This window comes from Setaria viridis, chromosome 3 (assembly GCF_005286985.2).
Source record: "Setaria viridis chromosome 3, Setaria_viridis_v4.0, whole genome shotgun sequence".
Classification (NCBI taxonomy): Eukaryota; Viridiplantae; Streptophyta; class Magnoliopsida; order Poales; family Poaceae; genus Setaria; species Setaria viridis.
This window is the reverse complement of record NC_048265.2, coordinates 7,781,227-7,805,166: the sequence shown is the minus strand read 5'-3', so window position 1 is coordinate 7,805,166 and position 23,940 is coordinate 7,781,227. Positions and strand designations below refer to the sequence as shown.

At 43.0% G+C, this 23,940-nt stretch overlaps 2 protein-coding genes across 5 annotated transcripts; one reads left to right on the top strand and one right to left on the bottom strand.

The window, feature by feature from the left end:
• Window positions 1-5,705, top strand: LOC117847434 (E3 ubiquitin-protein ligase ORTHRUS 2). The gene is made up of 9 exons (XM_034728649.2): window positions 1-540; window positions 2,437-2,969; window positions 3,062-3,187; window positions 3,704-3,803; window positions 3,935-3,999; window positions 4,109-4,211; window positions 4,289-4,427; window positions 4,522-4,736; window positions 4,829-5,705. The coding sequence occupies exons 1-9, from the start codon at window positions 115-117 to the stop codon at window positions 5,402-5,404; spliced, it is 2,283 nt and encodes a 760-aa protein (XP_034584540.1). The 5' UTR covers window positions 1-114; the 3' UTR covers window positions 5,405-5,705.
• Window positions 5,706-6,115: 410 nt separating this feature from the next.
• Window positions 6,116-13,371, bottom strand: LOC117847433 (protein MEI2-like 3). 4 transcript variants are annotated; one of them, XM_034728647.2, is made up of 15 exons: window positions 13,019-13,371; window positions 11,670-11,886; window positions 11,526-11,571; window positions 10,546-10,869; window positions 10,021-10,415; window positions 9,759-9,917; window positions 9,491-9,607; window positions 9,259-9,410; window positions 8,618-8,697; window positions 8,145-8,525; window positions 7,407-8,001; window positions 7,225-7,309; window positions 7,069-7,137; window positions 6,760-6,939; window positions 6,116-6,630 (listed from the first exon to the last, which is right to left on the bottom strand). In XM_034728647.2, the coding sequence occupies exons 2-15, from the start codon at window positions 11,775-11,777 to the stop codon at window positions 6,526-6,528; spliced, it is 2,796 nt and encodes a 931-aa protein (XP_034584538.1). In that variant the 5' UTR covers window positions 11,778-11,886; window positions 13,019-13,371; the 3' UTR covers window positions 6,116-6,525. The 4 variants fall into 4 exon arrangements, with proteins under 4 accessions (XP_034584538.1, XP_034584536.1, XP_034584539.1 ...); XM_034728645.2 differs by having other exon boundaries at window positions 11,670-11,883; XM_034728648.2 differs by having other exon boundaries at window positions 10,546-10,821; window positions 11,670-11,883.
• Between the last annotated feature and the right edge of the window lie 10,569 nt (window positions 13,372-23,940).

The following is a 23,940-nucleotide window of genomic DNA, read 5'->3' as shown; positions in this document are numbered from 1 at the left end:
CATCATCTCCCCACTCCTCGCCGCAATCCCCCGTTCCCCATTCCGCCCGCGCCAAACCCTAGCTCCAGCCCCCCAGACTGAACCCTCCCCCCCTCGCCCGCCGCCGCCTCCACCATGCCCGACCTCCCCTGCGATGGCGATGGCGTCTGCATGGTCTGCCGCGCCGCCAACCCGCCCGAGGTCGACCTCCTCCGCTGCTCCACCTGCGCCACACCCTGGCACTCCCCGTGCCTCTCCAAGCCCCCCGCCCTCGCCGACGCCGCCAGCTGGAGCTGCCCCGACTGCTCCCCGGACTCCTCCCCCGCCCCGGCCCCCGCCGGCCCCGGGAACAACCTCGTCGCCGCCATCCGCGCCATCGAGGCCGACCAGACCCTCTCCGACCAGGAGAAGGCCCGCCGCCGCCAGGCGCTCCTCGCCGGCTCCGCCCCCGCCGCCGCCGATGAGGAGGACGACGACGACGCGGCGGACGACGCCCTCGAGATCGTGGGAAAGAACTTCAGCTGCGTCTTCTGCATGAAGCTTCCTGAACGCCCCGTCACGGTGAGTTCCCATTCCGATTATTTCCACTACCCACGCCTCTTCATCTCTAGTACCAGTGCCCAGTGCATCTTGCGACTGAATGTCACATTATGTCTGCTAGATCACAGGCCCGGATTGTCGATCAACCTAGTCATCTTCCGTATTACTTTTACTTTTGCCTTAGATCTTCCCCATTTTGATTTGATTCGGCCTGTTCAATTTAAAATGTCATTCTGTATGTTCATGCCATCTATTTTCGTATTTATTTATTTATTTATTTCAGATGTGAAGATATGTTTCCTACTGTTTTTACCATCTCCACTTATTCCTTCTATTCTGCACATGTATCCTTGTTTTCCAAGCTAGAACTGCTGTTAGTGGCATTAATCCCACGTTTGCTTAAATCTGTTACGGAGAACCAATATTGTTTCCTTAAATCTAGCATCTGCTCAATGATATTGTTTGCCCACGTCCATAATAAATAGGCTGGCTCGATCTCTACAAAACTCCATTCGTTTGACAATATTGTTTGCTAACTTCTGATATGAAATAGCCTAGATTTGTCATCTTTTGGAAACATTAGCTGCCCACAAAGTTTATTAATTTCCTTTAATGAACATGGTGTCTCTTTGTCTTTTTGAAAAAGTTAGCTGTTTGAGGATGTTGTTTGCTAACTTCCCATCATAAATATGCTGGCACTCTCCTAATTTCTATTAACTTTTGTCCAGAGTGACATTTGCAAATGTTTCACCCATTGGGATGTACCTGCATAGTTCCAGATTATGCCACGAGTATCAATCAACTGCATCATATTCCACATTCCTTTTACATTTGTGCTTCGATCTTCTCCATTCCGATTCTATCCTGCCTGTTCATATCCTGATGTAACTTCTGCATCATGCCACATTTTTTTTTGTATAATATTCATTTATTTCAGATGTGAGGATCTGTTCCTAGTGTTTTTACCATCACCTTGTCTTGCTTCTATCTGCACATATTTTCCAAGCTGGAGCTACTGCTAGTGGTATTAATCCCATGTTTGCTTAAATCTGTTACAGCGAACCAATGTTGTTTGCTTAAATGTAGAATCTCTTTTCATTTCCTATGTTTATCTGCTGTTTGTTAACTTCCCATAACAAGTAGGCTGCCTCTCCATCTTTCAAAAACATTACCTGCTTAAGAATGTTGTTTTTTAACTTCCCATATGAAATCGGTAACATTAGCTGCTCACAGAGTTTACAGACTTTCTGTAAATAGGCTGTCTTTTTGTCTTTTGGAAAGTTAACTATTTGACAGTGTTGTTTGCTACTCCCTCCTTTTTTGTTTATATGGCATGGTATTCCAAATTACACTTTGACCATTCGTTTATCTTATATTATATTGTTAATGGTTATAAACTTATGATCATTGCAGAGTATATTTGATTACGAATCCAACCATATAAAGTTTACATTTTGATAGTTAAATTATTGGTTAAAGATTGTAAAGTTTGAATCTTGATATGTGTGTGTGCCTTACAAACAAAAACGGAGGGAGTATGTTTCCATAATAAATAGGCTGGCAGTCTCCTAACTTTGTGCATGTCTGCTAACTTTCATTAGAACGGTATTTGTTTATTTAGTATGCTCATTCACTGGTAAGTGTTTATTGCGCTTCCTACTCTCAAACTTATCAGGTAGCACGAGACGTGCATAACCTGTTTGCTGTTTGTCAACAGCAACCTGTTCATTGTTCTCTAATTGGTAATTTATCGTTGATGACTAACCATTCCAGTTTGAGAGTTTTTAACCCTTTGCTGTAAACAATCTTTGTATGTTTTACTTTGTAAAACATAGTATCCCTGCTACTTTTATCTACCATCTATTCAATTATTGCATGTGCCATTTCTAATAGACAATACACTTTTGCCTTCTGCAGACACCCTGTGGTCATAACTTCTGCTTGAAATGCTTCCAGAAGTGGATTCAGAATCGGAAAAGGACGTGCGGTAAATGTCGGGCACAAATCCCAGCCAAAATGGCTGAGCAACCAAGAATCAACTCTGCACTAGTCGAAGTTATCCGGATGGCTAAGATTTCAAAGAATGCTAACTCGGGAGGCTCATCAGCTCCATATCAGTATATACGGAATGATGATAGGCCTGACAAGGCATTTACAACCGAGAGGGCTAAGAAGGCTGGGAAAGCAAACGCTTCTAGTGGCCAGATCTTTGTGACCATTGCACCTGACCATTTTGGCCCCATTCTTGCGGAAAATGACCCCCGAAGGAATATTGGTGTTCGAGTTGGGGAAACATGGGAAGACCGTCTTGAGTGCAGGCAATGGGGTGCCCATTTCCCTCATGTAGCTGGTATCGCTGGCCAGTCTACACATGGTGCTCAATCAGTAGCTCTATCAGGAGGGTATGAAGATGATGAAGACCACGGAGAGTGGTTTCTTTACACCGGAAGGTTATTAATTTAACCACTTATCTTTTTTCATTACTAATCCTAGATGTGCTCTCCTTATTGAAATGTCTGCAAAATTATATCTACTAATGCAGTGGTGGAAGGGATCTAAGTGGGAACAAGCGGACAAACAAGGAGCAATCATCTGATCAGAAATTTGAGAAGCTGAATGCTGCTTTACGCATTAGTTGCTTGAAGGGTTACCCTGTCAGGGTTGTGAGGTATGCTTTCTTCTGCCAATCTTTTTTTTTTCTGACATGGAGATATGATTGTACAGCCCTGCTCTTGCTCAATACTCCCTCCATTCTCTTTTGATAGACCTATTTCACCTTGGCACAATGACCAAGGAGAATGAACCTTGCTTATCATCTAATTAATCATGTCACTATGTACTCCTTGTTATCGTATACATGCACCTTGGTATTGATGTCATCATATACATGCACCAATTATTTTTCTAGAGGAGTTACTCTGCACGGGAATCAGACAGTCATTTGTGTTAAACCCGAGATGGCAACTCAAATAGGACTATCAAAAGAGAAAAATTTAGTTTTGCAAATAGTCCTATCAAAAGAGAATGAGGGAGTAATGTCAATGATGTTCCCTGTGTTGTCTTTCCTATGTCCATTTCTTACTTTACTGAATTGTTAAATACTGAGATTGGCTATTTTCACATTCTACATTACTTTGTATCCTACGATCTTTGAACTTTTGTCTCGCTACATTCTCTTAAATAGGTCGCACAAAGAGAAGCGTTCCTCATATGCTCCTGAATCTGGTGTGAGGTATGATGGAGTTTACAGAATTGAGAAATGTTGGAGGAAGATTGGTATTCAGGTAATTTTATTCTCCTGTATGCAGAGTGCAGATGTAGCTCCATGCTTTCATACCATGCAGCTTTCTATGAGCTGACAAATTGAATAAATATATGAAAATGTATTGAATACTCTTCTGTCTTTTTGCCATAGGGTAAGTTCAAGGTCTGCAGGTATCTCTTTGTACGCTGTGACAATGAACCCGCTCCATGGACCAGGTTTGACAAAATACTGTGCCTTGTGGCTACTAGACTATAGTTCCTGATCTTTAGGAAAAGGGGAAAAGGGGCATTGTTCCTGCTGACATCTTGTGCTTTGGCTTTTAAGTGATGATCATGGTGACCGTCCAAGGCCATTGCCGAAGATAAAAGAGCTGCAAGGTGCAACTGATATAACGGAGAGGAAAGGGCGCCCTTCATGGGACTATGTTGTATGTACCTGTCTTTTCTTCCAATGTTACTGTACTGTGTTATGAACAGCTTATATTTCATATTTTCATCATGATAGGAGAAAGAAGGCTGGAAATGGGTGGTGCCTCCTCCAATCAGCAGGAAGCCTGTTCTCTCTGGGGATCCTGAGACTGACAAGCAAATCCGGAGAGCAACAAAGCGTGCTCATATGTCTGTGGCTGAGAGGCTACTGAAAGGTTTGTGCCCTTCTGTTTGACCTATTTTGAGGTGATTCTTATGATGTTTTGAAGGAATTGTCTCAGAATTAGTTTATGTTCTGTGGTCCTGCAGAGTTTGGTTGTTCTATCTGCCGGGCTGTGATTAAAGAACCTCTTACAACTCCATGTGCTCACAACTTTTGCAAGACTTGTTTGCTCGGGGCATATGATAGCCAGGCCTCCATGAGGGAAAGAAGCCGTGGTGGTCGGACTCTAAGGGCTCAGAAGATTGTGAAGAAGTGCCCTTCCTGCCCAACTGACATCTGTGACTTCCTAGAGAATCCCCAGGTGCGGTGAAGTATAAGTTTGTTGAGAGGCATATATGGTGCACAGATTGTAGAGTTAGTCACATGCTGTACTTTGTGATGTTTTTGTTTCAGATCAACCGAGAAATGATGGACCTGATTCAGTCTTTGCAACGCAAGGCTGTTGAAGAAGGTGACACCAAGGTGGCTTCAGATGATGCTGAGGAATGTGGTGATGGTGAGTCGGAGGCAAATGATGATGCCTTGGCGAAGGAAGAGGATGATGGCAGCATGAACGAGGATGAGCAAGACAGTGCTGATGCTGATGCTAACGCTGATGGTTCTGTGAAAATTGTGGTTGAAATCAAGGAGGAAGGAAAAGATGATAAGAAGACCAAGGTGGGTGTGACCGGAGTGGTGGATGTGGTAGTTGAAGAGAAAGCTGAGACAAAGAAGCGCAAGTGTGATGCTGAGACTGTCACAGATGGTGCTCCTGCTAAAAGAGTGAAGAACGTTGCTGCTGTGGAAGAGGTTACTTGCACTCCAGTGAAACGGACCAGGAAGAGTGGTGATGTGGATAACGAAGGCAATGGTAGTCCTGTTGTGAGCAGTGGTCGCAGGGTGACTCGGAGCAGTGCGAATGCTAGTGAAGCTGATGATAGTCCGGCAAGGAGGACCAGAAGCCGTGCCAGAGCTGATGCTGGTTGCTGATGGTGATGGAAGCAGGGGAGTGCGGATGCTGGTGGCCTGGAGCCGGTTGACATTGAAAACAGGCTCCGTTTTTTGGGGAGGTTGTATGTAGTCTGGGAAGTTTGCTTTCTTTTGGTTGGGGTGATTGCTGCGCCTGTGGGAAACTGGATTGTGTGCAGTGCTGCATCTGTTTCTTTTGGTTTGGCTTGGGCGAACTGATAGCCCACCTCGGGGATTCCCAGATCGCGCCTCCTGGAATCTGGATGGTTGTTTATCTGAGATGCTTAAACCATTTAAGTTACCAGCTCCATTGGACGTACAATTCCTGTTTAAGCGTATGTCTATGTTGCGCTCGCGTTTGAGTGCCGCGTCCGACCGCTCGTTCGCTGCAAGTGCTGATGAATGCTCCCTGAGCATGCGCATCGCATTTTCCAGTCATGCAAAACTAGAGGTCCCTGAGTCTGCTTTGGACCTTGATATCGCAATACGTTCCGAAGTTGGAAGTTTTTCCTCCCCCAACTTCAAACGTTCTACATTTTGTTGACACATTTGGATCCAGGGAAAGTTTTCGTGTTATTATTATGCTCCTATCTGTGGGATTGCCGTCGATACATGAAGTAACAGCAACATTCAGGAACAGGAACAGTAGAAAGGTGTGCCAAAACACAAGTCTGTACTGACCGTAAGCACGCACAAATGAAATGAATGCAAGGAAGCCAGCACGGCAAAACGAAGCATGAAACAAACAATTCAAATCGATAGTATTTCACAATCTTGATGAATCCTACTGTACAAATTCATTTTCACCCGCCTTGACTGCCGGAAACACAGCACCTCTACCATTTCTGCTCTTCACCTACTTGCTCTTCTCCGTGCCTGTAGCCCTCGGCATATAGGTTGCTCGATGATAAGGCAAAACTGAGACATACTTTAGGGTGAATCTCCAGCAGGCTCATGCAGAGCAGAGTTCTTGCTAATCGTCGAACTCACAAGTCACAGCCTTGTTGATGAGGACAAAAAGAAAGAGAAAGAAAGCAAGACAGGGAATTTATTACAGGTTCTTCAGCCTCCAGTTAGTGAGCAACATTGCTTATCCTCAGTTGAGAGCCAACTTGAAACTGGGCTCTCTTGCTACGGTTTTCTTAGTTAGGCGAGGTCGATGGACTTCCCTCTTTAGTGTCTGAACTGGCGATTGGTCTGTTTCTCCCAGACCGAGTCCGGACATTGTTCCCCACAGGGAAAGGCTCCTGAACAGAATACGTAAAGTTTAGGATTGTTGAGCTTAATGTAGGACTGATCCATGGATTCAGTATGGTTTTCTTTACTTGTAATCTAGAGGCTCACAGTGATGACAACAACAGCAACATTAAACGTACCTGATCTCCTGCATGTGGACCGTCTTTGTGGAAAAGCATAGGACGACACCATTTTTCTTCATTCATCAGGCTAGAATTCTGAAAATGGGCAATCAAAGCATTCCTTCCCTGGATCCTGGCGTATGCAAGTGATGCCACTTTCTCACTATTGAACTTTTCCCATTTCTTGCCATTGAATGTCTGCACAAAATTATCAAGCTCCAATTACTTCCTCCCAACATATGTTCAATCCAAAAAGGTGAGTTAGACTGTAAATACTTCCTATTACTATTGAGTTATCTAGTAAGGCATGAACACATAGCCATATACCTTGTAAAATGGAATTATGTGCTGTGGATCAGTCATATTGATGAAAGCATAGCCCACATTACACTTGTTCTGAGGAAGGCAAACAGTGCAAGAGTCAGCACCTAAGAATCTTACTGCAAGTTCCAACCTTTATACTTGGGAGAAATAATAACAGACCTTAAAATCAATTGGAAGATAGATGAAATCATATGTTCCACGGTGATTCTCGTCAATGACAGCTAAAAGTAGCTTACAGTTGTACCTGTTGATAGCGTCAAGGGTAGTAAGTCCAGGATGAAAGAAGGCCAACGTGATACAGGTAATATGGAACAAAAAATTGGCACAAGGTGTAAACATACTTGTTAGGAATGTTTTTGATCATCAGTGTAGTGCGTGAGTCTTCACCATTTGCGATGTGGTCAAGGTCAAGATCAAATTGCTTCTTGTTTTCGGACTGGGCAGCATTTCCATCATGCCTGCGGCTCCTGATCCGATCATTAGTGGCATCATATGAAGCAGAAACACGCATCATTGGACTCCTTCCGTTGGTTGCATGAAACATTTGCTGAAGTGATGGAAACCCAGCATTTACAGGGGAGAACATGGTCTCCCTGTAATGTCCTCTGGCAGGTGCAAATACAGAGAGATCTGATGGATACAGTTGTGGGCTACCAGGAAACCCTACATTTTCAAGAGATCCTGGATGGAAGGAATGTGCATTTGTAAAACCACCAACATTGCTTGGAGCTGAACCCAAGTGATGCTGGTCCATAGGATGAGCACCAGTGTTCCGCATGTGAGGTGGCATAGCAGGGTAACCATGAATATGCATTGGTTGATGAAAGTTGGACCACAACATTGGAGCACAGGGGCTTTGAGGAAAACCATTTGAGTTATTCCAGGTGTGGTGATGTCCATGAAGGGGACAACTTCCAATTCCGGTGACTCCAAGTGCTGAAAAAATACTGATGAACTTTGAAACAGAATAAAATGAAAATTCTAGGAAGCATAACATCGGTTAAGACATCAACAAATTTAGCAATTGAACAAAGGTTTGCAAAGAAAAAACTATAAGTAGTTAGGAACAGAAATTTTACCTTCACTTTGATCAGAGGAATGACCATGATGATCACTGGAGCACACTTTATGGTTATTATAATCCGCTCCTTCAGTTAGCCTGACGCCTGAATTCCTGGTACCTAATGTCATGGACTTGGAGCCATTGCAAATGCCATTATGACATTCTGGCAGTGAGTGTGGGTGGAAGGCTTGCAGTCCACGTCCAAAGTTTCCATGACCAAGTGACCCATTAGGTTCACAAAGGTTAGCTTGATTATTGTGCTGACGTGTAGGTCCAATTCTGATAGGCGACGACAACTTCTGAGCACTATTCACAGAGAAGCCATGGAGCTGCGGTCTAACTGGAGAATATAAATCATGGACGCTGCCGTTCTCCCAACTTTTAGGGTCTGTCCTTCCTGTTTAACATGTTAAAAGGAATTGTAGGCTCAAGATTTATGAACAGAAGGGATAAATAATGTTAAAAGTAGCTACAACATATATTATATACCAATAGTCCCAGGTGGAGAGTTCTTAAGTTGGTGAGTCACAGTATTCTGCTTCCATTCTCCAGAACATTGCTCTGTGAAGCTGTTAAGCACAGCGAAAATATGTTATTCACCACACAAACTGACAGGGTTTGGTGGCTACATAGTATAACTTGCCAAGCACAAAGCATGAGAATAGCATTTCAGAATTCAGACGCAATTGTACAGTCATCCATTCATTAGATATGATAAAAGTAATAGCTGCCTAGCATTTGTTTGGGTCTCATCAAATCCTAAAAGTTAGAATGATTTGTGCAAGTTGATTTCCGATTACCATGGATGGAAGAACTGTCAAATGATTACATCAGCACAACAAAGGCAAAAAGTGAAACTGTGGAAAATGGTGAGTACTATAATACATGCCCTACATCTATGATCATTTGCAACATTTTATATTTTCCTAGTACCAAAAGATTACTACTTGCAGCATCTTGGACAGTTTCCTAGCATATTACTCCCAGCTAACCATGTAATGAAGAAGACAATGATATACAGTGCATTTCTGACAACATAATCAGTCCTTAACTCCTTATGAAGGGCCAACAATGTACAATTCCCAAGATACTAACAGAAATAGTGAGGAAATGTCAGCCAAGCCAATTACCATAATCCTGCAACTCCAGAACAGCTATGCTCAACTTTGATTTTTGAGCATGACATATCACCCTTGTTAAGGTTATTCACTGCTACCTCTGCTGCTCTGACATCATAGAATTGTACAAATTTCTTATTGCAGCTTGTAGGAGCCTTGCGAATCTAAAGCCCAAAAAGGAAAATGATGGTCAGAATATATTGGACCTCGGATTTCTTAAAGTTAAGTTCACAAATGGTATTACCTCCTTGACATCACCATAAACACTAAATATTTGGAGAAGATCATGGTTGGAGATGGACGAGTCAATGATAGATACAACCAGCCTTCCGTTGTTGGGATCTTTGTTTTGACCATTTTCCTAGTGAAGTATCACAAACAGACATCATCAGTACATTGTATAAACTTGCAGCATTAAGCTGCTCAAGTCTTAGTCGGATTGAAGAAGATTTTTAACTGTATTATCATACAGGATATGAAGCATTCCACTTCAATAAAACTGCTGAGTTTACCTTAGGAATGGAAAATTGAACATCAAGGTTCATCAGCCCCAAGGGTTTGTTATGGAGTGCTCTCATTGCATTCTGTGCAGCTCTTATGTCATAGTAAGATACTGTAACAAATCCATGGTTCTTGCAGGACGTATGAAGTGTCTGTATCTCCCCATATTGCTGGTCGTCCAGATGGAAGACATATTACATATGTGAGTCTGGAAGGACAGTATGTACTAAAGCGAAATGAAATATCAAGAGAGAATGATGAAAGAGATTAAACCTGAAACTGAACCCTTAGCTCAGCATCCTCAATGCTTGGGTTAATATTTTTTACAATAAGAGTTCTGGAAGGGTGTTCATTGATAGAGTGCTTCCCAGAAAGTTGACTCTTGAAGGAACCTTCGTGAATTTTGCCACCATTGCTCAAATCATCATTCTCTAGCTCCATACCTCCTCCAGTGTAGAATATATCTTCATCGGCATCATCCTGATTAGACAAGCCAGTGCATTCGAAACCATCAGTGATTCCGGATATCAAATCATCATCATCAGGAAGGAGGTCTCCAATGGTTTGAGCTTCCATTTCTTTCATGGACCCTAGAGGTTCATCTCCCTCGCAACCGGAGTTAATTGCGTCAACAGATTGCCCAGGAAAACCACTTGCCATCATTCTTGCTGCAGAAGCATTAAGGCATGGGGAACAAAACGTTGGCAAGGTCAATAAAGGAACCAACAAAATGATGGTACCATCTCCCCAAGCTCAAGTAACACAACTTAATTTTTTGAAAGTGCAAAAGGAACTCACATTTCATACTGAACACTTCGGATAAGGAGCTGGATGAAGGGTAGTTTCCATAATCATGCACGAGTTGATCAGCACTACTTGGTTCAACAAAAGCTGTCCCTCTTGTAGACGAGCCAAGACTGGATCTGGAGCTACCAAGTATATCTCCCCAAGATATTGATGATAGGCTTGAAGTATTTTCTTCTTGCCCCATCAACTTACTGAGGCTAAGCATGTCCAGTTGGCCCTTGAAGGCTTGCCCTCGTGGATGTTCCAGACCACCTGCAGGATTTGCACCTGTGGGATGGACCTTGTCAAGTGGAGAAGCGAAAGCTGACTTGCTCCCTGACATTAATGGACATGAACGAATACACTCAGTTCCTGAAGAGCAGTTCAATCTACAATGTTAAGCCTTCGACACATGAGTTGGATGACATGTCGATCAAGGCATTTAATCGCTAACTGTGCTTACTGAACCCTCCAACCAATTCCTACCTAACTGTCTTGAGCAAAAAATCTATAAACATTCCAGTGTAAGAAAAGCTTGGGCACATTCCCTGCCCAAGTTGCGTCCAAAATGCTTACAAAAAAAGAGGATGCTGATGAATTAGCTAAACTTCTAAACTCATGCAGCAGGCCAGCAGCCTAACTTTCTGGTTTTAGTCAGTTAGTTAAAGATTTGAATGAATAGGCAAGAATCAGGCAGGAGAACCAGCAGGACAGGCGGAATATCCCCCCTGGTCCATAAACATGAAGCATGAGTTCATGAGCTGTTCTCTGGAGCATGAGTTGGACAAGGCAAGTTAGGTATGTATCATTTTAGGAGATTTTATTGAAGGTCCAATAACTCTGCTAACTGCCAACAGCTAGTATAGAAAGGACCATACGTTTTGTAAGGGTGTATGAGGAATTAAAAAAAAATATAGCGCCTAACCGACGATTTCAATCATGCAAGAAGCAAGAATCATGAAATAAATTTAAAAATGAAGCTTGATCCGCACCTTTGTGGTCGACCATTGACTCTGATTTCCAAAATCCGACCTGCCTCTGCATGAAACATGGAAATGAAATCACGTAGATGCAGCGCTAGAGACATTGCATTATCGGGAGGGAAAAAGAGGAGAAGAAAGGTTTTCATGGCTAACCTCAGCAGGGACGAGATCCTCTGAGAAGAACGACGAAGATGATGACTCTGGCAGCGTAGCAAAGGGCGACAGGTGCCTCCCGTCGACAGCTCCAGATGCTATCACCATAGGTGCAGAAACTTTGTGCCTCAACTGGCTTTCCTTTGCTTGTGTACTGCAGTTTGTTGACCTCAACTCAAGCCCTGGAGGTTATGGCCCCTCTCATTAATGCCTCCTGCTTAAGAAATATCGAAGGATAAGATGAAGGAAAGAGAAAGGCATAGTTAGCAGGAAACGTGGACGGAATTCGTATCCTGCGCGATCGTGGGCTCCCACTCCCTTCTGAAGCAAACTACTAGTAATCCTAATTTTTATTAACGCGATGGGAACAAAAAGGCACGGGAATGCGGAGAAAAAGTTCAGGTACCCAGGTGAGAAAGAAGTTGCTTCCTAAACATAGCAAGCTGCTGATAGTAGCACAAGATGAAGCTAGCTAGCAGGGGAGAAAGGAAAAGGAAAAAGGATTGCCCCCCAGAATTGGAAAAGAAGAAATGGGGATTGGATTTGCAAAAACAAGGTAGGGGGGCAGCAACCAGAAGCAGAAACGAGGAACAAGGGAGGGTCAGAGAGAAGGAAAGGAAAAAGAAAAAGAAAACAAACCGACCTTGTACTGTTGCTTCCCCGGCTGTCTGTGCGCCTCAAATCAAACTAAAATAGAGGCGAGGAGCCTCTGCTCTGTTCTACGGTCGGGTTTAGGTTTGGGCTCCTCTGGATTATATGACAGGCAGGACAGGCGGGAAGAACTCTGCATGCGGGATTATGTGGAGGGGTTGCTTCTCCCTGGGCGTAAGGCAGCGGTGGATTGGAGGCGTGGAGAATGAATCACGAACGCAATGCAGAGGAGGGGATATCGGAGGATAGGCTACGCAGCACGCCTACGCGATTCCAAAACCCCACCACCATACCCCCGAAATCCTCCCCGCAAGCAAATCGGCAGGGAGGAGGTTTCCTGCGAAAGCAAGCATTCCCATCCCATCCCATCCCAGCAGATTTGCGTTTGCCCCCTTCCCCCGGCCGGCCAGCCGGCCGCCTTGTTTTTCTTTTCTTTTTTGTTTCTCCCGCACTGCAAGCAAGCGAAATCTTGGAGCCGGGCGGGCCGCCGCGAGAGGGAGAGGCAGAGCACTAGCAGCGCCCTGCCGCCGCACGCAACGCGGCGGGGCAAACGGCTCTGCTACTCCGTTGCTAGTGGAGTAGCATCGCATGCACGGCAAAGCACGGAATGGGATGAGAGCACCGCTGAATCACCCGTTTCGATTCGGAATGGACAGGCGCAGGTGGTAGGAGACTGTACGTAGATGCCATTGCCATACCTGTGCTTGCTTTGCTTGGGCCGACGGCGGTGAGGCACTGAGGTGGCTCGCCGGCCGGGGTCCAAGGAGGAGACGAGCCCTTTCGTTTCTTTTATTTTGTTTTCTTTCCCTTTCTTCCTCTCTCTCTCAGTCTCTGTCCTTGGCTTTGATTTGACTGATGAGAGAGAGAGAGGGAGGGAGAGAGAAACAAAACAAGGGGAGTTGTGCGATGTTGGGTGGGGAACAATAATGATGGAGAGAGAGAGAGAACAGAGCTGTGAGGAAGGAAGACGAGAACAAGCGAGGAAGGAAGAGAGGAGTGACTTGTCTCCTCCCTCCTCTCTCTCCCCCTCTCTCTGTGGTCGCTCGAGGAACACGAGGCGGGAGCTGAGATGAGCAGAGTGATGAAAGGAAACGGCTCCTGCTGGCTGCTGCTCTCTCTCTCCCCTCTCTCCTCGCACCGCATCGCATTACTACTCGTGACTGAAACATCGCTAGACACGGCCACGAGCGCACTCTTACCATCGTAATCAAGTCATTTGGATCATCCAAATTGAAGGGAACAAGAACATCCAACGCGCTCACTCATGAAGCAGATGCAGATTCCTGCTGGCTGCTGCTGCTGCCGCCATCCCTCTTGTTTCCTTTTGCTTTGTTCACTCAGGATTTTCTTTGTGCAGAGCTGACATTTTCATGATCCATCCATCTTCTTGTTATCTTGCGCGAGGAAGCAATCGTTCCTGTCGCTGTCCCACGGTTGGAACTATAATAAAACTATACGATTTAACAAGGTAGTATAGTATAGTATCAAAAACATACTACAAGAAACAACATATATACGTGGGCCCGCAGGGCGCAGGCACATATATCCCTTGACCCTTCCTCCTCTCGCCGCTAATCCGGTCGGATTACTCTACTCCACAAGTTAAGCAAGCTAGGATGGAAACAGGCAAGCAGATCTCTCTCTCATCCCGCTTCGCCACATCACAGACTAGGCTTGCGAAAACAAGCAACCGCGCGCATTCTTTTCCTTTTTAGTCCACGCGACCCGAGCGAAAACTAATGATCCAAATTGTTTACGAGCACAGGTAGAGTCTGATTGGTTTGTTATCAAAATTTTAACAAGCTAAAAGTTGAGGAAAAAACTTACCAATAATATTTTGATAAGATAAATTGGAGATGTTGGCAAATTTTACTGACAAACCAAATAGTGAAAAAAAAATATTGACATGCCAAAATTTTAGCAGTAAACCAATTAAACTAATAATTAATATAAAATAATATTTTTTCAAGGAACCTAACGAGAGAATCGCCAGTGAAGGCGAATGAATCAACACCAAGCACTGCCTTACCTTTTGCGGGCAAAGAAACTGCAACTTTGATGAAATAAAGGTGAAGGAAGATCGAGTTTGTTTTCTTGCTCGAGAAGTCTTGGTCGCATTGGTCGTCTCGGTCTCGGTCTCAGTCTCGGTCTCGGTCTCGTGGAGCGTTCTCAGGTCAGGGCACAGGCACAAGTACTGAAGTACACAAGGACAGGCATTCCTCCAGCCCTTTTTTTTTAAAAAACTTGAGGCGTTGTTTAGTTTTCAAATTGGGAGTGGCAGAATTTGCATTTTGCCATAAATGCGCAACTGTAGCATTTCGATTGTATTTGTGAATTATTATCCAAACATTGACTAATTAGGCTCAAAAGATTCGTCTCGCAAAGTACAACAAAACTGTGCAATTAGTTTTTGATTTCGTCTATATTTAGTACTCCACGCATGTACCGCAAGTTTGATGTGATGATGAATCTTCTTTTTGCATAGTGCCAAAGTTGGGGAAATGGGGGACTAAACAAGACCCGAATCTTCCCCATCTCACGTCTCTCACGACGAGCACAAAGGACTATTCTTTATTCTTTGAATATCTTTGAATATCGATGATTTACAATGAAGATCTCCCACGTATATATACTCCAAACTATGCCTAGAATTTTGATAAGAACCCATAAGCAACCGGACCATAACTAGGATTTTTAGTCTTCCTTTCCTTCTAGGATTCTAGAGTCCTGGTGTTTTACAACACTCCCTCTTGGACTATTACCGCATATGCCTCATTAAAAACTCCATCTGAAAACCCAGTGGGAAAAACGGTTCTTGAGAAAAGAGTACATATCAACCACATATGTATTGCACATGTTGCCTCATCAAAAATATTATGTGAGAAACCTTCAAGTAAAAACTCACAAAAGGAAAAGGAGCACAACATTAAACCTTCTTGGTTATATAGTATTCTATATTTGCTATTCTTCGTGAATAGTAATCAATCTCCAAGATTTATGCATGAACTTCATGATTCTTGCAATAAAGATTTGCATGATCTAAGTAATAATTCAATAATTAATCATCAAATTGATTCCTTCTAGGTACAACTTAGAAAACTTCATATCCAAATATGATTAAAGATATGCTCCCCCTCGTAACGACATCTTTTGAACTTCAATGTTCAAAATGCCATAGTCGCATTTACAATACTTAGTCCTTCAAAGACTTAATTTGTAATTCTTCTAGATTATATTAGGAGCAATGCTTCAAGCATTAGTAACCACTTATTTAAATTTAAATGTGCAACACAAAATAAAATTTATCCTTTCAGAGGAATACAGGGATAATGAGTTGCAATTTGAATATCTTCTAGATATTATATTTCAAACTTTACTATTTGAATTTAAAATAATGGCAACTCTATCTTAGTGGATTCAAAGTTATAACCAATGATCTATTCAGTAGATCTTCAGGGATTGGTTTATTCCACTACAAATAATTAGTCTTCAATGGTGTTTAAGGGGATAATTTAACTTGCCAATCACCAATATATCTTCTATCGTATGTGAGGATACTTGCTATCAAAGCTAGCTAGTTGATATGCACTTATGGTACATTCAGGATCATATAGTTCCTCACCGCATTCTTAATTCAATTACATGGGTCAGAATGAATTTTCATTCATATCTTCGGGACTATTGGTGTTCATTGACTAATAAGTCATTCATTGACTATATCCTTCAAGGATTTTCTAATTCTTCGAGAATAGTATCTCTTCTGTGAGAAATTCTCTCATGTAAGAGAGAAGTGATGTATATGATCCTTTTAACTTGAGCTCTTCTATGAACTCTTTTATTTGGAACGTGTAATTCATAATAAGTCACTTTTATGACTTTATTTCCTTCGAGGATTTGTTCTTCTAGAGACTAACGTGTAATTCATAATAAGTCACTTTTATGACTTTATTTCCTTCGAGGATTTGTTCTTCTAGAGACTATTAATATTCATTAAGTAATATTATCAACCTTAAAGATTTACAACTTGATATGAGATTTAATTCTATTTATTGTGATTTTTTTTCCTTCGAGGAATGATGAGTCCTTCAAGGATCATTTCTCATGGATTTTCGAATCCGTCTATTAACTGCATAATATATATTTAATTCATTCTTTCCATATGCCAGATAAGTAGCGGAATATTCATTCATACATAATGGGAGTTTACTAGTCTTTTGAAAGACTTATGAACCATTATCTTTCACCATATCATTATTTCATAATGATTCATCCAATTTCAACTTTCAGATTCAAATTCTTTCTTCATGATTCGACCTCAATTGCATTCTTTTCATTGACCAATATGAGTGATTCATGCAACTAGGTCATGGACTTTGCTAATGGATCCATATTCTCTTAGAGAAACATTTGCAATAATAGAGGTTATATTGTCGACATTCATTCTTTTCTCCCATTTCTTCAGGATAAAACTATTATATAGTCAACTAGTATCTGCTATCCCAACACAAAATATTGTGCGCGCTTTGTAGTGTTAGGCATTCATCTTCATGATGATCATTTCTTAATTTGTAAGGTATTTGACCATAATGATCTTCTTTCCAGAATTCTACGGAGATTTGAATAAATTGTTTGACAAGTTCATTTGATCCAAAACCAACAGGCATCCCCGTAGATTTTAAACTAATGATCAAGTCATTTGCCAAGTGAGTATATTATTAAATACCCAGGATATACCACACATAGCATTATGTTTACTACAGATAAACATAACTTCTGGTTAATAACTTCAGGTTCTGTCTCCTAATTTTTGGATTCCCATTTGTGAGTATTCATTATGTGCACATTCTCACTGGGATAAGTCCTCCAGGGAGCTTCACTTCAAGTGTGTTTTCCACATCATGTGTTGCCCTTCATAGGCTTCCTGACATTTAATTTTCTGGCATTATACCTCGCTTCATGCGAGTATTATTGAGTGCGTGTTTCTATTCCCGCTTCAAGCTTCCAGGAATAATATGAAGATCATTCTTCCATTGAATACAAGGCATTCTGTAATGACCTCGGTTAAAATCCTTCACGTTAATCTTAATCCGAGTCCCTGATCCCCTGTCTCAGCTTTACCAAGTCTAAGTGCTCAACCTCCAGTTCGGTCCCGACCCCTGTGATCCGACCCCTCACCGTTTTCCCCAGTTCCGACCCCGCTGACCCCAACTCACCCGCCGGATCTTTCTAAGTCCTCCCACAACACCTCCCTTCAATCTGAGCAGTGGACCACCGAGACTGACCGGTTGACCCACGAGATCTTTTGCCCCCAGATCTCCCGCGACAGACGCACTCGAGTTGCATGCCCGCTTCAGAGTTCCCTTGCCGCGTGGCTCAACTTCTCCGACGCCCGCCGCTCCGCCTCGTCGCCGGCCACGACCGGATGGATTCTCGCGCCCCCTTCCCCAATCGCAGCGGAAGCTCATCTGCTACCCTTTCTGCAGCACTTCGCCGCCCGCGCCCATCATCACCTCGCTAGACCCCCCCGGCTGCAGAGCCCGATGCCGCCCGTCTTTTCCGTCGCCCCTCCACAGTCGCGCCGCCCCGGTCCGCGCTACGCGACAATTTCTCCTCCGCCAACCCAGACCACGGCCGCGACAGCTCCTTTCCCGCCCTGTCAGAGCTTCACCCCCGACAATCTGTTGCTCCGCGCTCGCCCGCACGACCGCAGCCGCCTGTCTTCTCACCTGTGCGCCCTCGTTTCTAGCGCCGTTTCCCGGGTCACTTCCATCAAATCCACCGCACGACGACGTCCGCTTTCGCCAAATCTCAACCACCGGCAAAACCGCACCTGCGCCGCCCTGTCATCGGTGCCCAATGACCGCTGGTGTCATCCCCGAAGTCCTGCTCCACCGCCCTCGTTGCTCAATCGCTGCCCCGGCAGCGCACTCCATCGTTTCCTCCCCGATCCTTGCGCTGCTCCAACCTTCTCTCTTCCGCACAACTATAAAAGGGAATGCCGCAGCCCCACCGGAGTTCCCCTTCGCCATCGTTGCCCTCCCGCTTTGCTCCCTGTTCGTGCTCACAGCGCCACCGCCTAAGTTCTGAGGAACTCTCCTCTCCGCTCCACACCGCTCTCTCAATCCGCCCAGCCTCTTGCTCCCAGTGCTGCACAAGAACTTGCTTGTGGTCCCAAGAAGCACCGCCGCCGCCGGAGTACCACCGGGCATCATCGCCGCTGCCCAAGCCTATTCTTTCCCGACCCCAAGCTTCATCTGTAAGACGAAGGTAAGCTGCCGACCCCTTGTCCGTCTCGTCCGACCCCTCCTATCCGCCCGACCCCTTGTCCGTCTCGTCCGACCCTCCTATCCGCCCGACCCCTGTTCCGTCTCGCCCGACCCTGTCTGTTCCGCCAACCTTTCTCCACCTCGCCCGAGGGCTCGGCTGTATCTTTTTCCTTGAATCGAGGGTATATGTGTAAAACTTGGGGACTTTTCAGCGTTAAGTCTGAGGACCCCTAGCCCATCTATTCCTCTAGATTAAGGGTCTGATCATAAGTTCCTTCCCATCCAACCCTTATATCTTGATCTCCACCAACTCAAGCGAACCTCCCCACCCTCCCGTAACTTGCCGCAAATTTCTGGGCTCAAACTTGCAAGTGTTGTTGTTGAAATAACCGTCTAAATGCTAACCCATGCATTGCATTCGTGTAGAGCTGCGTCTCGCCGATGGCTTCTACGAACTGTGCCCGGCGCCAGAGGACGAAGCTGCAGTAGAGCTCCCGCCTCCAGAAGCCGAAGCCGTCCAAATAGAAGAACTGCTTCCCTCCTCCTTGTTCGAAGGCAAGCCCCGGATGCATGAATCCCCCTATGTTTACCAAACTTGCGCATGCCTTCTTTATCATGCTTGTGCATTTACGTATAGGAGTTGTTTGGAACCCTAGATGCATAACTTAGACCCCTTGATCTGATCACTAGCTGTAGGACCGAGTAGATGCTTTGCTTAAATAGGAAACGGTAAAAGCCGAGTGATTCCTGTCACTCGCGAGTTGTAGGAGTTGGTTGTTCCTCTTCTGTTACAACTATAAGGACGATGGACGGGGCAAGGTGTTGGGTAACTCTTTGGTGGTCGGCTGATCGCCCCGTCTGTCTATGAAACTTGCTAAGGACCGACAGTGGTGGTGTTCGTGATCAAGTGTTTGAATGTACTAATCTCATACCTAGTATGGGATGGGGAAGCCTAGTACCTGATTGAACTAGGGCGTGGCTTATACCCCTGCTGTCCCTGGAACGAGGTTCCCATGGTGCATCATGTGGGTGCAAGTGCGGTCGGGTAGAGACCGGGACTGTGGAGCATTGCATGCCAAGGGAAGTTTGGACCTGACACGCGCCTGGGAATTGATGGGGACGGCCGACACGGGAAGCGACCCTTGTGGTGCGCGGATGTCGTGAGATTAGGTTCGCCATGCATGGTTAAGAAACCCGAATCGATTCGTGTGCCTCTCACAGTTTGAGACTGCTTGATCGCTATGTCACCCTGAGTAATAAAGGAATCCGATGATGACATGGTCTTGATGATGATGTATATACCTTTTGGTTGGTTCTATGTTTGCTTAGAATAAGTTGCTAACTTAGATCGAATAATGAACTTAGAACCTGAGCTAAAACTTTGAATATAGAAAGATACATAGTGCTTTTGGCAAACAAACCCCTCAGCCAAAGAGCCTTGCATGTCTAGAAGTGGTGGAGTAGCGTACTCCCTGTCGGTTAAGTCTTGTTGAGCTTAGTAGCTCAGCCTTGTTGTGGCTCTTCTTTTTCAGGTGAAGTTGCTGCCTCTGAGCCCTCCTCTGTTGGCACTTGGCCGCCCCAACTCCCTCCGGGTTGGACGGTTGAGTGGTATCCCTCCTCGGACGGCGAGGAAAGGGATCACGAACGTCCCGGTTGGCCTCACCAGGGATGTCCGACCCCGACGAAGTAGCTTCCGCATGCTGTTTTACTTTCTGTTGTTTTCTTCTAAAATTTGTAAAACTCTGATGTTGTTTTGTGACTGGACTAAATGGTTAATTTGTTTAACTCAGTGGACCTGTTGTATTCTCTGGAACCGCTCACCTTCGTGTGAGTTTGCTAATGTGGTCCTGTTCAAGTGGTTAAATCGGATGAAATCCGACGGCACTTCGTGTTTACTTGGCTAAGGCATGAGTGTCGCATATTAGGCGACTTAATCATGTTTAATCAAGCAAATCCGAAGTGGATCCGCCACACATTCATATGGGCTTTCTCTCCCCCTAATGCCGGTATTAGATCTTCATAAATATAGCATACTTCCAATGATATCCCCATGAGCTTAATGTAATGGAAATTCATATCCATATTTCTCCAACTTCAAGATGATGCCCATTTGTATACTAAGATGGTGAAATAAAATTTACACACTTTATTTTAAACTTTAGGGGTTATTTATTATGCAGTGAGCTAGATTTCATTAACACATTTTGCAGTTGGTATGTTATGCATACCAATAATCTGCACACCTTTAAGTCTACAAAACTATTATGTTATCCAGTTTCTTTATTTATTTAGCCCAAAATATTCATCCACGTACTCATACCATATACTTCAAGTAATTTTGATAATTAAACTTCAAGTTTAAATTTATGCAAAATATAATCTACATGGAATTTCTTCTAGAAAATTTAATTGCTTTCTTACTAAGGAATTCCCCATTTGCTTTTGAATCCATAATACAAAATTATTTTCCACACAATGGACTAACATGTCTATTTTTTTTCATTTTTCTGCAAACCCATTCTAATTGGGCTAGCCAATTTCTAATTGGATAAATTCCTCATTGGGTCTATTCTAGACCAGTTTGCTCCCCCTAATCTTATCCTTCTTGAATAAAGATTATTTAATGACTACTAGTCATTTTGCACATATGTATATAATACATTGATTTGTCAGCATGCTAGCTGGTTGATAGAGTGCTATGATGGCTTACTTGCCATCTTATCAAAGTGGGAGCTACTTCTCAACAAGAGAAGTTTTCAATAGGAGAAGTTTTGAATGAGCACATCATGCAAGCTGGTGCAATAATAGGAATAGCATGATGGCTACAAGCCAACGCGAAGTGGAATTTTGATCTAATGTCCATGCAAAGACTTCTAATTAATGTGGTAATATGCAGGTCCTCACATTAGTGTGGAATAACTACTAACTTTGTCTTCCGAGTGATATAGTGATATCAGGATTACAAAGCTACGCAGAGCTACATGCTTAGTCATTACAGTGACTATGGCTACGGACCAACTTGCACGTTGATTGTCCATTAATCTAACAGAATGAGGATCTAAACCAACAATATTAAAGGATTAGGGACATGCCTATAAAATTTATTTTTTTATCCACATTATGCACATGTCACTATGTCCCAACTTTCTTCCCCTTTTCATACCATAATTGCACTTCAGGTGATGCTATGCTTCAAGCATGATCTATGAATTATTTCAAATATTCCTTAGAATTAAATTATACTACTAGTATATCCATGATATGATATGAAATTCACATAGTTGTACTATTTAGTGTACAATAATTTGGTTTGGGTATAATAAACTTCTAGTTATGGGACCTATGTATTTAGTACATAGTTGAGTAATATACAATTTCATGGCTAATTGAATCTTCTGAATTCAATTAAAAGGTATATATATTCCTGGTTAGTGTGTTTCATGGAAATTAAATTTCCATTCTACCTTCATGGTCGCAATGCACAGTAACTGCAACCTAAATGGTTCCTTGAGACTTTAGTGTAAAAATCATTTCAAATGTTCATCAAATAGGCAATTAAAAATCTTTTTTACAATATTCAGTATGCAATTCTTTTATGTATTCCATGAGATTAAAATGACTACAGGTAAAAATTGCTACAAGCAAGTGGGCACAAGATAAGGTGAGAAGAACCTATACAGAGGTAAGAAACACCAATTTGTTTAATTTGCCTTTCTATCCTGGTAAAGATTCTTAAACTAATGCTAAACTTTCGGTCTTAAAGCAAAAGGTAAGTGCTTACTCTTCATGAGTTATAACCAAATTCTTTAGGAATATAACTTAATAATGCAACTTATGTAGGAAATTCTATTTATAGGTTATAGGGTGAGTACGAAACTTCTTTGTCTTAATCCATCTCCCCTTGAGCCTAACATTTACTTATGGAATATACATTATTTCCCTTCCACTTTCGTGTTTATACAACTTCTGATTGCATAATATTTTCTATATTGAGTTTATGCATATTCTTCTTGAATTGCAAAGGTGCCAACGTGGCAACACAATATGATTCTTCAAGAGAACATATTAATTTTGCATAACTTCATGTTATGTATGATCTCAAATAGTTGACATACTTCTTAAGAGTTTACTTCTATTGTAAAATCATAATGTCATGTTGGGGAGATAGCTAAAATAACTTTCAAAGTTATATAACAATTCTTCTAGAAATTACATGGTGCTAGGCTTAAAACCAATTTTTTCAAGAAATAATGAACTTCATGTCACTTCCTACATTATTCATGCAATTGCTACAGGTACACTTCATGTGTTTTAAATTCATGAAACAAGTGCAAAATTAATTAAAGTTGGTTACTCTATTCAATAGATAATTTATAAATTTTCCCAGAACCTTCCTAGCAAAAAAAATTACCCCATTCACACGGTTGCTAGGAAAAATATATTAATATGACACTCTCAGGGGCTATTATGTCTAAGGTTCTTCAAGATCGAGAGAGGTCATAAACCTAAAACCATTTTCTATGATTAAAGGTAATTTTCTAGCCACTTCAAGGATTAATGGTTCAACTTTCAAAATTATATATCCATTAAACATGCTAGAAAAAGTTGAAATATGATCCTCAAAGGGGTTTTTAAAGTTTAGAGAGCTCATATACCTAAAACCATGTTTCTATGACTAAAGGCACGTTTTACTGAATTTATGTGAAAAATATAACAATTATACCGTACAAATAGTAAATAAATTGTTAATATATAAAAACAAAAGGATCACACTGCAAAACTGTGCATACATACATTCTGCTAGAATTTCATAATTCGCCGAGGAACGATCCACGTAATATTCAGAATATACTGGACCTATTTATTGGCAGATTCGGTACGGGGACGGCGAGCTCGGCTACAGGCGGAGGGCTCGACGTCTGGCAGTGCCTATTCCAGGGACGCTCGGTGTGTGGCACGGTTGCCGGCGTGTCTTCAGGCAGCGCACAATGAACTTGCATGGCAGTTCAAGCTGCGGCGGTTTGATGGAATGAACTTTGCAGTTTTAATTCAGGGGGCTACGGCACTGTTTTAATAGCGATGGTGTGCCGACGAGTCGGTACGGTGACTCGTAGGTATCGATTGTGATCTACAGCCTCTCGGTACGCTAGCACCGTTTGCATGCGAGTTTCATACCTTTTTTTATAGCCTCTCGGTACGCTAGATTGTGATAATCTATTCGTGTAGATCAATTCAATCTACGCTGCGAGTTTCATACCCTTTTTTAAAACAAAAACTAGGTTCCTGCTGTACGTCCTGATGTATCGATGCCAGCTTCATGCCGGTGTTGTCCTTCTCGCATTCAGGCAGGAAGG